We start from the raw sequence: 17,196 nt of genomic DNA, 5'->3' as shown, positions 1-17,196 counted from the left end.
CCGATACAGATAACTGCTACTGTTTATCTACTACTATCTATTATTTTTTAAACATCAGTCAATGGGGAGAAGGGAAGTAGAAATGTCTTTACTTTATTAGCGCAAGTAATAAACCAAAATATCTTGTAATTATTGTTATTTATTCTTCAAATTACTGGAACGACAATGTCATGTATGGTGTTTTAATGGCATTATCCACTGTTGCTAGTCATTTTTGGCAATTTTGTACAGCTTTGTGATCTAAAATGTATAAAAAATTGTGTGTTTTGGTGCAATTTCAAGTATCTGGTGACATCACGCAGGACTGCCCTGATTACACCCAGGTGTTTCTGATTACCAACACATTACAAACAGTTTGAAGTGTGGATACCTGTTTGACCAATCTTACTGTTCCTGTCATTATCCCCAGACCCCGTCCCTTCTTTGCGTTCACTTTCATCGAGTCCTCCTGGTACCGTCGTGTTTAGCAGTTCTATTTGAAATGTGGTTGCGGCCAGAGTTTAGGTCTTTAGTCCCACTTAAATGGATTTTAAATTTAATAACTCTCGGTATCAGCAAATATTGGTTATTGCCCACAACAGCAGGCCAAATATCAGATATTGGTATACGTGACAAAAATCCACATTGGACCCTAATTAAACGTTTTCAATGTTTAGATGTCAGAGTTTGGTCCCAGACTTTGCCAAGATTGTCCTTGCTTTGGAATTAATATGTATTTAAGTGCTCATGTTTTTCTGAATGAGGTTTTCTGATGAACACATTTAACATAAAGTGGAATTCCTCATATTGTTATTGTATTCATGAGAGTCTTGTCTGTGAGCTTGTGTGATCACACGTTTAACACTTGCACAGCTCTCATACAAATGCATGTTTACTACCATCCATACCTCCTGTCATTATTCATATTTGCTCCTTGGGCTCATTTGAATACTGGCTGCGCATTACACATATTTATCATCTGCTCCATGGACATAAATATGCCGGTAATATCTGCTGCAATTTGCCCGTGCATATTGGCACAATGAAAGCAGATGCTGCCTACACAAGAGCGCGCAGGCCTTCGTACGCAGCGTCATTATTCAGACAGGCGTAACAATGGCGTCCGCTGCCTCCCACGGCGACAGGCTCACGTTTAGACTACAGCTGTATGCACTTTGCAAATTATTCTGCAGAAATATGACGATGGACAAATATAAGTAAGCTCCTCTGACAGTGAAAACATTCCACTGAAATATTTCTGCAGGTATCAGCAAGTGTAATGTAATGTTAAAGTGAATGCCAAATCAACTTTGAATACTGTGATTTAAAATGACCAAATGATAACATAATGATCCACAGGTATCATAGATTACAACTATATAGCAGCAAAAGCGCATACATTTACAAAAGCTATTTTGTAATTCTGTCCACGTGTCAAAAATGAGATACTCACCAAGTAAATTGTGTTTGAACAGTTAGTGTACCATTATCATGCATACTCATTAAGTGTACTGTGTAACTTTTCTAATGGAGAGTAGAATACCCTCTACTTGCTTGTCTCCATGGAGATGTTATGCTTTGATTAGAATGTTCCACAGTAAAACATTAACACCTGCGAGCCTGCAAACTCAGGCACGTAATCAAACATCCCCTGCGCTCAAAATGATACTGCTTCCATTTCCCTTAGATGTCTCTGCAATCATATATTTTGCCCGAAAACTGTGGAACATTTCAGACAAAGTAATGACATCACCATGGCGACAAGCAGCTAGCCCCACTGACCCAATTTTTACCCCATTTGTTTTAAGTAATGTTATTTTACTGCACTTCAACCTTTAACTTTTTATTGACATATTTTTATATTGTCAAAAATAGTTGTACCCAAAATGGCGGTATGGTAAACAGTGTGGCAGAAGTAATTCATTATGTCAGAATCAATTTTAAAGTTTAAATACACTCAAGTTATGCCTACAAAACTAGACCAGTGCTGATTCGCTCATTACAGTTTTCAATAATGACAACTTACCTCATATAACACTTCATTAGAGCATCTAATACTGTTGAGTAATGAGCAAAGTGTAATTAATGGATTAAAAACAAAAAAAAAAAAACCCTTCTACGTACAGTATAATTTTATTTTTTTTTAATGCATTCTTTGCCAATTGTGTTCCAGGTGATCAACCAGGCCAGCGGTCGAGTGGCCCACCACACCCTGCACACTCAGCCCATTGGGAGGCGCTTCGATCGGGTTGACGACTTCTTCATTCCCCCTCCCAGCCTCATCATCAACCACGTCAGGTACAATTTAAACCATTAGCCTCAGTCAGCAGCAATGAATGTATAATACAAAGCAACACAAGCTAGATGTTTTAAATAGTGGTCATAGTATTTTCGTTTATCATAATAATCGTACTATTCTGCAATATAGGTTAAAAGAAAAGGCAACAAAACTAGTCACATACTTCAATAGACTATTAACAGTAAATACACAGATGCCTTGTCAGAGCATCACACGTCAGAACATCAATAAGCAAGTACATTTCATTCATTCTAAATAGTATAAATAGCATAAAAACAACAATAGTTACAATAAAAAAGGTTTACAAGCTACAATCAAAACTTCAAGAACAATATAGTGAACTATGAAAAAGAGCTATGTGCAACAAGATTTCCTTTAGGAGTCAAAAAGTTTCAGGGCAATACCACAAAACATATATTTAAGTTATTTTCAATATCACTGTTGTCTTATCTTACCCAGTACCCAATTTTTTCCCATGTATTTCAGCAAAATGCATCTTGTTCCAGTATAAATATGTATAAGCAACTCTTGAGATTAAAATAAATCTGCTTTGTGCTGTTTGCAAATACTTAGAAAGCATTTTATTGCCCAGTAAATCAAAAAATGCGTGTTTGCATGCTAGTTGTGGTTAGTATTATCGTCACAGCAAAACTCACCTCTGTCCTCTATTGTGAAACGCACTTATAAACTCATCGTGGTGAATAACTAGGATGTTTGAAATGCATCAGATAAGTGAGGAATAGCTTTGGACAGTAAAAATCTGGTACAGTGCCTTTAAAGTCAAACAAAACCTTGCAGAATGATATAGTAAGCTTACTTTGCAAAACTGATATGTGTATCAAGATTTATTTTAGGAGTTAAAGACTTTCAGAGTTGGGGAATACCACAAAAAGCATAATTTTCAAGTTTTACCTTGTGAATAAAACCACAATATTGATATAGCCTACATGTGAATTTGGTGGAATTTAAATTCAGCAGTATTTTAGCTATAAGTACAAAGTGCAGTTTGGCCAATTCAGACATGACACAGCTCTTACATTAGAATGCCAAGAACATTACTTTAAATTGGCCAACCTTTGCACTATAATGGGCCATGCTCTGAATAGCTTGGTGAGATAATTGTGTTTCCCAGTGTTCATAAGGGAAGTACTCAGCGTGCTCTTGACTGTGAATTCCCATTATGAAGTTTTAATACCAAATGGGCTTTTATATACAACTTCTAACTCCCGGTATTTCCTTTGATAACAGTAGAGGTAAATTGTACCGTGCAGCGGTATTTAGCAAAAATCGAGTAAAATTACTTCAGTTGTAACTTTGATTTTTGAGGTTTGTAGATTTCCATTTTCCAGCAAATTCAGAGCAAATTGCAGCAGTTGCAGCAATATTTTGAAAATGTATTTTATTAGACAACATGACCTCAAATATGCTGCCCTTGTAAGAATCAATATTAAACACACTATTACTGGGAACGTTGTAATCCATATCAATACAGATTCTAGGAATTTAGTATATTGCTATATTACTTTATTTCTAAAATGCTACAGTGGTGTTTTCAACCATCAAATTCCCTATGTACGTATAGCAGTGGTTTGCTGAAATTTCAGTAAAAAATGTAAAACATCATTTTCTTATCATGTTTTTTTGTTAATTCTCTCAAACATAACATAAATATGAAGGATTAACAGAAAACTAAAGTAGTCTATCAGATTTGGTGTTATTTTGGGGGTTACAGGTTCAGAAATGCCCTCCCTTTCCTCGGGCCTTCTGTCTGCAAGCTGCTGGCCCCAAATAATCAGACTGTCCCATTGCGGTAGCTTGACAGACACCAGCACTGGAGCATTGGTTTAGTCAGCTGTCTGCACGGTGCTGGACCTGGCCCTGTCAAGTCATGACTGCACAGGCCACCAGTTGGCGCAAGATTGTTTGTTTGCCTGGGTGACTAGCACTGACTTAGCCTGCATTTCACTTTGGCAGAGTTTGAAAGAAAAAAAATTAAATAATAGAATGAACTCTGATGAATTACACATCAGATTGAGACATGTACAAGTGAATGTACTCGTCTGGTGAAGAGCAGCGGTGAGAGATGCTGATGTTATTATCTGGTCTATGTGCAGTAAATTGGATTATAGCCTAATGAGCAAACATAAAGTTCCAACATGTCCATTATAGTTGTGTCCACTTATTGAGAGTGATGTGCTTTCTGACACGCCATGTGCAGCAGTGCGTGTGTTCTACATGCATTAGACCAGGCTGAGCCCTGCCTCAGTGCCTCCTCCAGGTGAGTGCACAGGCTGAGACGCTGCGTATGGTCACTTTGGCATCTAAAGGCCTACGGATTATTGTATCTATAAATATGGACTGCTGGCCCAGGTTGCGCTTTAAAAATTGATGGTGTGACAATTTCAGATAGAGGACAGGGGCCTATATAACTCTATGGGATACTGATCAAAGAGAAAACCTCCAAATGTATAACCTTATCATTATTTGTTACCGATCAAATCCACAAACTTGCCATTTTAATATTATGAAAAATGTATTTTATGAGCTTTTATAATGTTTTTAGTTAATCAAAAACATGCCGAGTTGTGTTGTGTTTCATTCACACATATGTGAGTAACTCTTTATTATTAGTTTGTCTTTGTCACCTTGTAATATCATTTTGTTCAGTAGAGATTGGCGATTCCAGGAATTAAATTATCAAATTGATTCTAGTGAAGGTGTATGGAGTTTAAAAACACAGTGGAGCACTTCCTGTATTACCACATGACATCACAAGGTGGAACAGAGTGTTTTTAGTTTGAGAGAAGCGCTCAGTCTAAAGATGCAGGGTTTGTGTATTTAACGTGTGAATGAAACAAAACACAACTCCAGGTCTGTTTTGGATGAGGAAACATTATAACAGATCAGAAAATAGCATAATGTTGACACTTAAAACTAATACCTCGAAGCCTTTTCAATCAACCAGAATCATGCATTTGGTTTTGAATAATATCGCCGCATTTAAATCTACTCTTAAAAAAAAGTCTGTTGATTAGTGTTTGTTTCATGTCAATAGTAATAGTATTAGATATCGACCAAAAAACTGCTCTAAACCTGTACATTTTGACAGTTAAAACACAAATTCTATATCATTCGAGCCTTTAGAAAGTCGTGACGTCAAGTGAATAGAACCTACAAGTTCTTACCAAGTTTATGACCCATTTCTTAAAATATATAAATCCACCCGAAGTAACCCCAACGTTCTCTACTGAAACGCTGACCAGGGAGACCCAATCTGAAACACTTGGTCAGACATAGCGGCTATTCTTTCGCTAGCCCTGGAGGATTGCACCGCGCTGCACACAAACAATACCCACAAACCCTGATGTCGATGGGGGCTGCGGGTGGTAGCATGGCTAGCATAGCGCGGCTGTAATTAGTTCCACTGAGAGATCCTCGCTCAGAATGAACATTTCCCTGCCATGTTGTGCTGGGAAAAGGCCGTGTTCACTATGATGGTTCAGAACAGCGATACTCGACGCGTCAGGCTGTTTGATTGCACAAAGTCTAGCTCACGCCTCTGCCCAGGAAACACAGCGCGTCGGGATCAATCGCGGATGAGTGTTTCGTCTATGGTTACAAGAAATTGCATGTTGGGCTTTCTAGCGGCGGAGGAGCGCTGGTTGTGTCTTGCTTGTGTCGGTGTTAAATTGTCTGCTTATATATGCCTTTGAGCGTGTGTGCATTTTAGGCTAACACTGGCGGGGAACATGTGTAATCAAAAGAGAGTTAGAACTAAATAGATAATATTTGGCCTGTCAGGATAATTACTATGTGAACGTATCGGCCAATATATGAATATATGGAACAATATTTTTGGGGGTCAGTATTTATTGTGTGCACATTTTCTTTGCACTACTGAGAAATTCCCTCACGTGTCTGGGGTGAGGGAAGTCTGGGAGTCCCTGCTTAGGCTGCTGCCCCCGCGACCCGGCCCCGGATAAGCGGAAGAAAATGGATGGATGGATGGATAGATTTAAGACAAAAAGGTTGAATTAATAACTTGTATGACTCATTATAATGCAGTGTTTCATTCTGCTGTTTTTTTTTACAATATGGTAGATTTAGAATATTTTTTGTGGTTTAAATCTGCTCTTGGGTTATTATATCAGTGGTATAAAATTGTTTATCGTCAATGTTTACTTCAGCGATATATCAGACTTTAAAATGTGTTATCATGACAGGCCTAGACAATATAGGATGACCAGACATTCCTATTTACTAGTGATGGGACTTTCGGCTCCTTTGTGGTATCCAAAGCTTTGGATTCGTTCTCTTCGAAGAGCCGTTCAAATGTTTGGCTCTTTTACTATTCATTTTATTTATTATTGATTCATTTTATCTACAGACCAATCATAGAGAGTAATGACCAATGCTCAAATGTGTTTAAAATGGTTCAAACTCTGGTTTAATTTCTATTCTATGATTGTCTCTCACGTGTTGTTTAACTACTTGGTCTCTTCCCAGCTCCACAACACTTAAAACCATTGAAAACCTCTATAAAAAAGGCCTAAAAATATTTGATAAAACCCATTTCCCATCACCACTATCACGTTCTGAAAAAAGCACAGACTATTAGACTTTAACAACATGGTCAACCTTAAAAGAGCTTGCCTAATTTATAAGGTCCTACACTCTCTCGCACCACCGCCGTTAAAGGAGTACATTAAATATAAAGACAATTTAGCAATGACCCCACGAGCCACCACCCGAGATGACCTGCTGATCCCCCACAGACGGTCAGAATGTATAATCTGTCCAAGGTGTGAATTTGTGGAATAGTCTCCCGGTGACCCTGAGAGAATGTCCCACGTACAGTTCTTTTAAAGCTCAACTGAAAAACTGGTTATAGTCAAACCAAATGTGCATCATCTAAAGTTGCCATGTGATTTTAACTTTTCTGTCGTGGCAAAATTGCATGTATGGGGGTGGGTATAAAATGTAATTGTCTTGAATGGGTGGCCCAACTGACTGAAATAATAGGGACTGTGCAAGAATGTATTGTGCAGTATTTTGGATGGTGCATTTTTATTTATTTTTTTAAGTAACTTTTATGATGCCAAATGAGTTTTTTGTGCACAAAGCTCTCACTTCATATCACCTGCTCTGCTCATGTGCTGATTATTGTGTTGTTTCAAGGTAAATCAATGTAAAATTCCATAAAAATTTGAAAGAAAAAGATTTGGTTCTTTTAAAAAATGAGATCCAGTTCCTGTCCCAGTTTTGAGGACAGTTTTGTGTCCCCTGTCCTTGTAGATTCATCCAAAACCAATGATTTGCCCCAGTTTTATAGAAACGAAGTGTCCCAGCGGTCCCTATTTTTTGACCATTTTGATAACAGCCAACGGTAATGAGGGAAACACGTTGTCATTTGTTTAGCTAAAATAATGGAAGATATAATTATCAAGAATGGATAATGTTACGTACTCTTTTTACTATTTTATTTATACCAACCATCCCAACCTGAGTGTATCCCAGTTTTCAATTTTGCAAGTAAGTATTTGATGAAATTTGATGCCAGATCTTATAAAGGTTTAATAGGAAATTTGGCAGTTTGCTTTTGTCTTTTCCACTTGTGTCAAACCTCACTGTTGTCACCAGTCACTAATTCAAGTATTGAAAGTATTCTTGCTAATGATTGCACTAAATTGCTTTATTTTGTAAAAGGTAGACAAGCTACAATTTAAAATGTATTCTTTAGACGTGTGGTTCCCAACTGAGGGGTTGCAGAGATTACAGAAAGTCCCTTAACACACAAGACTGAGAAGATGTGTATAGGAACAAAAACACTCAAATGTTTGGGTATTAATCTGATATAAATGCTTGTTATTAAGTCTGTCACCACAACACATTTTGGAATATGATATTTTGCTGAAGTAAATAGAGACGATAAATGATAATATTGAAACTAATTTATGCCACTGATGCAATAACCCAAGAGTAGATTTAAACCACTTAAACTATTTTAAATCTATATTATTGTAAAAATGAATGAATATGAATAAATATCAGAATGAAACACTTCTGTATTTAGTTTGCATCTGTAATGAGTCATGCAATTAATCAATTCAACATTTTATGGCTTAAATCTTATCATATAGCAAAAAATAACCCAAAAATTCCCAGTAGTGAAAAGAAAATGTACACATGATGAATACTGACCCCAAAAAATATTGTTCCAGCTTTGCATGCATTTTTGGGGCATCGGTTTCAGACCTGGCAAGTCTTTGCAAATAAGGGGCCTATCAAGAACACAAGGTTGGAAACTACCACTTTAGATGATTGATCCAAAATGGATCAGAAGCTCCACAGCTTTGTCTTAATGGGATGATGGGCACTTCACTCACCCCACTACAGCGCGTAACAATTCATCTGAGTATCACTTTAAAGTTCTTGTATGGTGTTTTACCTCATCTGGTAAAACCTCTAGAGGAGCTAAAGCACATGATTTTACTTTTTAAATTTTATATAGTTTTTCCAAAGTGTCAACCCAGCACTGCCCTGTGGCCTCAAGAAAATATGCCGTATTTGTCAATTTAGCAACATGAGCTGGGCCAGAATGCTAACATGAACTCAGCAACTTGTGTGGCTGGTGTAACAACAGGGGATTCCCTGTGCAGCTAACACAGCGCTGTGGGCCACTCTCAATGGCCTATCATTTATTTAAACATCGACTTACAGTCCGGTAACTCTCTGTCAGCAAAAAAAGCCAGCCAGTTCTTCTTTCATACCCAACAATACTGTGCCCTGCAGCACTGGCTGTTCTCACCTATTCTTCACTAAAGTCTAATCATTGCGCAGAAAGGCTTTTGGCAAAACAAGTGCAGATGTGAACTAAAGGAAAAGTGCTGACTCATCAATATGTTTTACCACAGCTTATTGTTTCTCTTTATGGGTTGCATTTATTTTATGAGCACTAGATATAAGTAAGGAGAGTAATTCTCTCCTTGAATGTGGCTGTTGAAAGATGTTTTAGGCCTGATGTTGGTTGATTAAAATCACTCAGGGGTGGGGTCTGTCCTGCTGCTATCTGACACAACTTCTTGGGTCCTCTGGTTTCCTCACATCATGTGTTTACTGAATTGGTGGTTGTGAATTGAGGATATATATATTTTCTATCTTTTGATGTAGTCTAAAGTATAAGTGAAAGATGCTTGTTGTAAACTAAAGCACTAGGGCTCAGCCATATGAAAAAAAAAAAAAAGAATCACGATTTTTTTTCCCCTGTGTTGATTGATCTTGATTTTCAAATCAGTCTTCCATCTTACTGAAAACATAGACAGATGGACTTAAGGCACAAAGAGCAGGGTGTCAGGAACACTACACTTTTTATTTCCTGATTGGACCAATAATTCCGGAGTAATCCACATTTAAAGTTTGGAATTAGTTTGTACAATATATTAAGTCTAAAAGCATGTGTGGTAATGCTATTGGCAGAAACTTGTGCAATGTCTGTGTGCTAAATTAGGTCTTAATTTTCACTCACAAATATTGAGAAAACAGTTGTTCACTTTCCCTAATGTGGATTATAATAATAAGCAGAGAGAAAGAGAGGAGAAAAGGTGAGAAGCTGCCACTGGATCAGAGAGCAGGAGGGGGACCAGGTCAGATGGCACTGCACACACAGAGGCAGAGGGAAGAAGAAGCTGGACTTTTTGTGAAATTGTGCAGATTTAAGACAAAAGTTGTCAAACACGAGGACACGTGAGGAGATATAATGAGATGCACTGTGGTCTTGACTCAGAGCTTTCACCTAAAACAAGAGAGCGGTGACTCCTCTTCAGTACCACACAGTCTTACAGCCACACAATTGGCTGTAGACCTGTTGATCGACTAAAGTTTAGATCACGAACTATCGATCTTTTGATTTTTGGCACAGCCCTGATTTAAGCCTAGATATTTTCAGTAATAACGATTTCATCTGCTCTTTGAAAAGAAACAGTGGTCAAAAACACAAGCCACTAGCATGTACAAAAGTTTGCTCAAACCCAGATCAAAACAACAACAGTTTCATGGCCGTGGTAAAGATTCTCAGGCGCTTAACAACCGTGAAGCTAACTCCCTCAGAGGACAGTAGAACCTGAAGCAGTCCTATACACCTTGTCTGTTCTTTCAGTATAAACTTCTCTCTCATTGCACTACAAAATAAGTCCACAAACCACTTTCCTTGAGAACTGAGAAAGTTTCCTGGAGGTGAGGTGAAGTATTTTCAACTTAAAGGGGAACATAAAGGGACCTTTTAGGTTACAGCAGTGTTCTCTCATTATAAGCCTTCCCAAAGTTAGATTCGGATTTGTCCATGTATGTTTGAGTAATTCTGTATTGTTTTGCATTCAAGGCATGAGTGCGCAGAACATTCCAGTTTTCACCTACCCCCTGTCCCCACTGCTCTGCACTTATGATTATTCAAACGATTCACTCAGGATCATACATGTAGCACTCAGAAATGACATTTTTCAACAATAAAAAGCTGAATGAAAATATACTGCTTACTACGATGCCACTTTGAAAAGGCAGGGACTATCAGTTCTAGTTTTGAACAAAGAGTCAGTGGACTTGGTTCTATTACTTAAGATGTTTTAGACCAATATTGGGGCTTACAATGAACAAACAAAATCCATCCATTTTTTTTCGCTTCTTTGGGGCGGGGTCGTGGGGAGAAGCAGTCTAAGCAGGGACTCACAGACTTCCCACACTGCAGACACTTCCTCCAGCTTCTCCGGTGGGACCCTAAGGCGTTCTCAGTCCATTCAGCGTGTCCTGGGTCTTCCCCAAGGCCTCCTCCTATCGGGAGCTATGAACGAAATGTAAAATTATACTCTACTTCTGTTATAGCTTAATACTAAATAAACTAAAAAGAAATGTCTTTAAAATCTAGTTTGACTTATTGATGAAACCGCTGTTAAGCACAAAATAACTAGCCATGTATAATCATCTATATTGTTGTCGATATCGTAATATACAACCTTTTTACAGTTTACAACAACATTTTTCACTGTCGGAGATGGGCTCGTTTCATATTGTTGTTTACTGTTGTGCTAGTTTTGACATTCAGACCTGGCAACCCTGTTCTAGAATCAATTTGGCAGTGGTATTGGGAGCAGCAGATGATTTATAAACCAAATGCCTTTGAGCCGCGCCCGCTCGCCTATTGTTTTGAACCTCCGCCCGTCGTGACAGATCAATGCCTGCGCAATTACACTGTGATTTATTGGTAACACGGCTGGAAACTGATGGTTAAAAGAGCATTTATCCTGCAATGAAATTCATATTTGCCCCAACAGCTTTTCATGTATGAGGAATCAATACGCACACATTGTGGGTCTGGCTGTGATGTGAGCACAGCTGGCAAACACGGAGCACTTTGAGCCAACGTGACAGATGCCTTGGGACGTGAACTGCACATTACGGCACTGACAATGGAATCTGCCACTGAACAAAAGGGTTTCGTGTGGGTAGACAGTAGGAAGATCCAGAATAATGCTGTTTTAGGAAAAAATAACTCAGTGCTTTGGTGCTTTTGCCGTTGACTTAAAACTACCACAGAAAATGGTGGTGGAATGGTTTGCAGTAGTGGTAGTGTTTGTCCAAAGATCTGAAGGTTGACAGTTTAATCTCTTTTCATATGTGCATATTACCACTGTGTTCCTGGGCAAAACACTTTAGCTTCCACATCATTGGAGTGTGTCAGCGTAGACTTGTGTATTAATGTGTGAATGCATGGGTTTTGTATGTTAAGTACTCCACAAAGGTACAAAAGCACTATTGAGCCATTTAATGAAATAGTGTCCGGAGTGGATAATAGGAGTGAAGCGTCTTACCTAGAGACGCAACAACCTTTTACAGTGGGGTAAGAACCAGTGGCCCTCACCAGTTTCCAGGCAAGCACTTTAAACTCTACCAGCCCAAACATTATTTACATAGTTTCAGTTAGTGATAGTAATAATGCATTGGATTTATACAGCGCTTTTCAACCACCTGAAGCACCTGGCATTACATTATTCATTCACTCAAAACTCAATGGTAGTAAGCTACTATTGTAGGCACAGCGTGACAGAAACAAGGCTGCTAATCTGCGTTATCAGAAGTTCTAACCATCACCAACACACACACCACATTCATACTAAGCAAGGTGGGTGAAGCGTCTTGCGTAAGGCCACAGCGACAGTATACACTAGTCTAGAGCTCCCTGCTGGCACTGTGGGACCCGGTATTCTCAGCAATGTCCCATCCAAGTACTAACCAGGCTCACCTCTGCTTAGCTTTCACGATCAGACAAGGTCAGACATTGTGAAGGTGGTATGGCTACTGCTAATTTCTTTTGATTTGGGTTGGCTGGCTTATGTATTTCATTCAACAATATGCATCACGTCTGTTCTCAAACATCTCTCGCTTCAGTCAAGCTACAAGAAAACCTTATTTTTCTTTTGAAGTGGGTCAAAATAAAGTATCAGGTCTAGACTAGAGACAGACCACAGAGAGCAGGATCGATAAGGTGCTAGTGCTCCGGGTGGCCTTTTTTTATAGCAGACCCACAAATGGACAGCAGGGTGTTGGAACAATATAACACATGATGAATGGTAAAGAGACTGAAGTGTCTGACAGCATTGATCCGCTGATGTACGCGTTTAATTGAGCCGTGCATATTCCCCTACGCCCTGCTCGCCTCTTAATGTGCCGCTAATGGGTACTTTGCTTTGTATAATGACTCGCATTTCCACTCATCCACAGCCACATGTGTGCCTATTATAATTTTATTAAAAAGGGTTTCATGTGATCTCACACACTCATAAAATTGATGGGATGTTAACCAAGGAAGTCAAACAAAATGTATAATCTTTTATTTAATTAGCAAAGGGGTTTAGAGGCATTGGTTCACCAGTCAGTTTTGGGGTAATGAATTTTAATTTATTTTGTAAATTTGCCTTTCTCAATTAACCCAAATGATGGAATGGATCTCGCTTAATTTTTGTGTTACGAACTGAAATGAAATCAGAATCTGCTAAATCAACAAACTATCAAAACCAAATGACAAGTTAGTTACTGATTTCTCAACTTGAATTCAAACAGGAACCATTTGAAATATAGACATTTCATGTAGACACCACGACATGAAACAGTATAACAATCATTTAAAGAGGGAGTATCATGCAGAATCAAGTTTTTTTTTGTTTGTTTTTTAGCATTCTACCATGTTATAATCTTGTTCCCTCATCAAAAACATGCTTGAAGTGGTTTTAGACATCATCCATGCTTGTTTCAGTACTTTACCAATCTCTCCCAGGCCCTATTCAACCCATAGGATAATTCTACATATATATACAAAAACATGACACAAAACTGTACACAATATCTTGACAAACCAATTGTGATGTGTAGTAGTTGTGATCACGCTCTGAAGGGGGAGTGACGTAGCGCAGAGAGGAAAGTGGGGGAAGGGGCAGATGGTCAAAAATGAATGTGACACTTATAAAACCTGTTAATACAATGTTTTCAGCTAATATTGCATTTTCAAAACAATAAAAGGTAACATGGCGATCCAGCATATTTTTTTTTAAACTCTTCAATTTGAGAAACATCACAGGTTTTCATTTTGGACTCAGGATATTAAATTGGTAGTGCAATTTCTAACCATATATCAACATTTCTCTTTCTAAACAAAAAAAGTTATTGATGTAATGCAAGCTTCAGATCAGTTTTATTATTTTTTTATAAAACTAGAATTTATGTTATGATGTCTTGCATTCAGATATCAAATCATTATAGCAACACATCTGGTTTGATTTCTTTGAAAATTAAATCATATATAATCAGGAACTTTATTTCATTCCCTCATTTAATATAGCTGCAGACCTGATGAAAAATGATGAAAACAGTTGAATATTTAAGACATACCAGCTGCTGTGTCATTGATATACTCTTGTTTTTCCTTGTTGACAGGTTCGGCCTCATCCTTCATCGTAATGAGCCTGTCCTCCACAAAATCGACCTAGAGACGACATCATACGTGAAAAACATCAGCCTGCAAGAGTACAACTGCATCCCCAAATCCATGGCCTACACTCACCTCGGAGGATACTACTTTGTTAACTGCAAGGCCGACTCTACCGGGGCCACTCAACCTCAAATCATCCTGGACAGCGTCACCGACAGCGTCATCGGATACAACCGCGACGTAACCGGCACTCCGTACGTCTCTCCCGATGGACATTACTTGGTTACTGTTGACGACAGCGACGGACTTATGAGAATCCAAACCATATCGGAGCGTGGCGAGATCAGCGATCCGTTCGACATCCATACTAATCTACACCTGTCGGACGTAGCCTTCCAGAGATCCTTCACCGAGCTTCACCAGTACAACATTTTCGGCAGTTCCGGACGCCAAACCGATGTTCTTTTCGTAGAACTCAGCAGCGGCAAAGTCAAAATGATCAAGAGTTTGAAAGAAGCCACCAAGTCGTACGAATGGCCGTGGAATGCTAAGAATCGGATTATGGTGAGCAGCGGACTTTTCGGACAGTACCTCATGACGCCATCCAGGGAATCTTTGTTCATTTTAGACGGACGACTCAACAAGCTCAATTGTGAGATCACGGATGTGCTGAAAGGGAATGTGGTGGTGTGGGTTGGCGAGTCCTAGGTCCTGATATGATCGGTTTTCAGTTCCTCAAAAAAGTACTCTTGCACTGTTAAGTTTCATCGGAGCTAAGATTTGTCCAAGAACCAAATTGAAGAAGTCCAATTGAAAGACGGCTAGAGATTTTAGGAAAAGCAACATTATATAACTTTACAGGAGCAATCTTTCAGGTCTGTAGGCTGTGAGGTGTGGTGTGCCTCTAACGTAAGAGAAATAAGTTTTACAAACTCACCACTCATTAAAAAGTAAATATAGACCTTCACCTATGCCAAGTTAGCGGCTATCGATGGCATAAACCAAACCATTGGAACCTATAACCAAATACGAAAGCGACAGCAAAAAATTGGACAATTAATTTCATCAAAGTTTGGAAGTAGGTCAGATTATGTTGTTTACGTGTAATAGTTTGCCAAGGATAAATTTATAGTTATATTTGACACATAAAAAGTGTGAACAAACACGTTTTTGAGATATGACAAATATGGCTAAGACATGGAACATAGAGACATAGAGTTATGTAATGTTGCTTTAAATAAGTTGCAAGGTGAAAAATGCATTACAAAACAACTTCACGTACACCGAATCGATTGCCGTTGTACGTATCTGCGATGCTGTAGATCTTCAAACAACCCGATACATATTTAGCGAATTGGCAAAAAAACTGTCCCTATATATGCTGTACACCTCTCGTAATTTTAATTTATACCCATCCTCAAGTCTTTTCCCGTGCCTTGAAGGAAAATTCCGTTCGGTCGGAGGAATTAGTGTAATTATTCCCAGCGTGACTGCAAACCGACTCACCTCTTTTCTTTGACCCGAGCACAAATCTCCCGCTCTCGTCTATCAGGCTGCCCAACGCTGCCGACTTTCCCTAATTAAAATGGGCCCTTGCTGTGATCCTATCCCGTTTGAAGTGGAGACTGAGAGACAAGAGTGGTTCATTATGGCGGCGCGCTCCGTAACCTCCTGATCTCGAATTATAACCAGCGCCGATAGGTCCGCGAGGATGTATACAGTTTTCTCTAGCGTTCCTTTATATTCCAAAGCAGAAAGATGGAGGGAGAGTTAGAGGTATAGACACACACCAGCTTTAGACACCGCACGTAAATGTAAAACTTAGGAAACTCAAATGTAGAGACAATAGAGCACTTGTATTTAAAACAGAACCCAATGATATAATGATGTAATGTGTGGACCAAAAGAGTTGGTTTGTAATAGTGAATAACGGTGTGAATTTGTCAAGTTTTATGCATTGTCTGATATGTTGGAAAACGGGGTTGTTTGCTAAGGATGACCATGTTTCCTTATTGGGGTAACCATTTTTCTGTATGTACTTATTTACTCATGTTTATTCCTTTTGCTGAAAGATTTAAAATCATGGCTCACAAGTTATTGAGACACGAAGCATTATTAAGAAAAAATAAATAAAAATATCAACTATATAAGAAAATATGGGCATCCTAAGGCTGATGTTTAGTGTTTTAGGGTTACACAATATTAGCATTAGCATTCTCGCTAATATGCTACATGTACTAAAATTTTGCTGTTTTTGCTTGTAGCGCATTTGTTTTTCCTCTCACTTACATTGAGATCCTATAAATGCCAGCTTTTTAGTGGATTTATTTATTTATTTTTTGCAGTTTGCTGAAATTCTTTAGTCTTTAACTGATCTATTTATGTTTATTATATTACTTTTTGAAATTCATTGTGTTCTATATTGTGTAGCCCAATGTAATGTTAAGCTAATTGCAATGCTAGTTGCAATGTGTTTTGTAGAAAGCCTTTGAGGTGCGCTTGGGGGACCCTTTTTTTTCTGAATGTTGCTGCAGTAGAATTGTAGCAGAGAGGAATCTAACCTAATCTATAGCTGGCTTGACTGGGCGTGTTTAGCTGGACACATTTTCTATGCATTCTCACCCTAGCACTCGATGGATCTGTGAATCACAATGGGCAAATGGAACTCCGATTTAGAATGGACTCCTACTGTACAGACACCCTTTCACCTTCTTACTGCTAATGTATGCATCTTAGTGAATGAGCAGAATCAGGGAAATGGGATAGAAAACGCTAGAGTGGTCGGAGTAACTGCAGCTGTGGAAAATGTGTCAACCATCTTTCTACTGTGGTAAAGAACAAATTTGATTTATGGAGAAGCAGGTTTTACCACAGTTCAAATGTATTTCTTTAAGTACAATTGTAAGTGTACTTCCTTAAGTACAATTATTATTCAAACTGGTAG

At 38.5% G+C, this 17,196-nt stretch overlaps 1 protein-coding gene across 1 annotated transcript in view; it reads left to right on the top strand.

Annotated features, from left to right (window-relative positions):
- The window catches only part of fstl5 (follistatin-like 5), a 363,935-nt gene extending 348,833 nt beyond the window's left edge, over window positions 1-15,102 (top strand). Inside the window, exons 15-16 of the mRNA XM_055224723.1 lie at window positions 2,153-2,277; window positions 14,258-15,102. Of these exons, the coding sequence (XP_055080698.1) occupies window positions 2,153-2,277; window positions 14,258-14,960 (828 nt within the window). The 3' untranslated portion in view covers window positions 14,961-15,102. The remainder of the gene's footprint in view (window positions 1-2,152; window positions 2,278-14,257) is intronic.
- Window positions 15,103-17,196: the final 2,094 nt, after the last annotated feature.

The sequence above is a fragment of the Periophthalmus magnuspinnatus genome, chromosome 10 (genome assembly GCF_009829125.3).
Source record: "Periophthalmus magnuspinnatus isolate fPerMag1 chromosome 10, fPerMag1.2.pri, whole genome shotgun sequence".
Classification (NCBI taxonomy): Eukaryota; Metazoa; Chordata; class Actinopteri; order Gobiiformes; family Gobiidae; genus Periophthalmus; species Periophthalmus magnuspinnatus.
The sequence above is the reverse complement of the archived record's forward strand: the minus strand, read 5'-3'. Positions and strand labels throughout refer to the sequence as shown.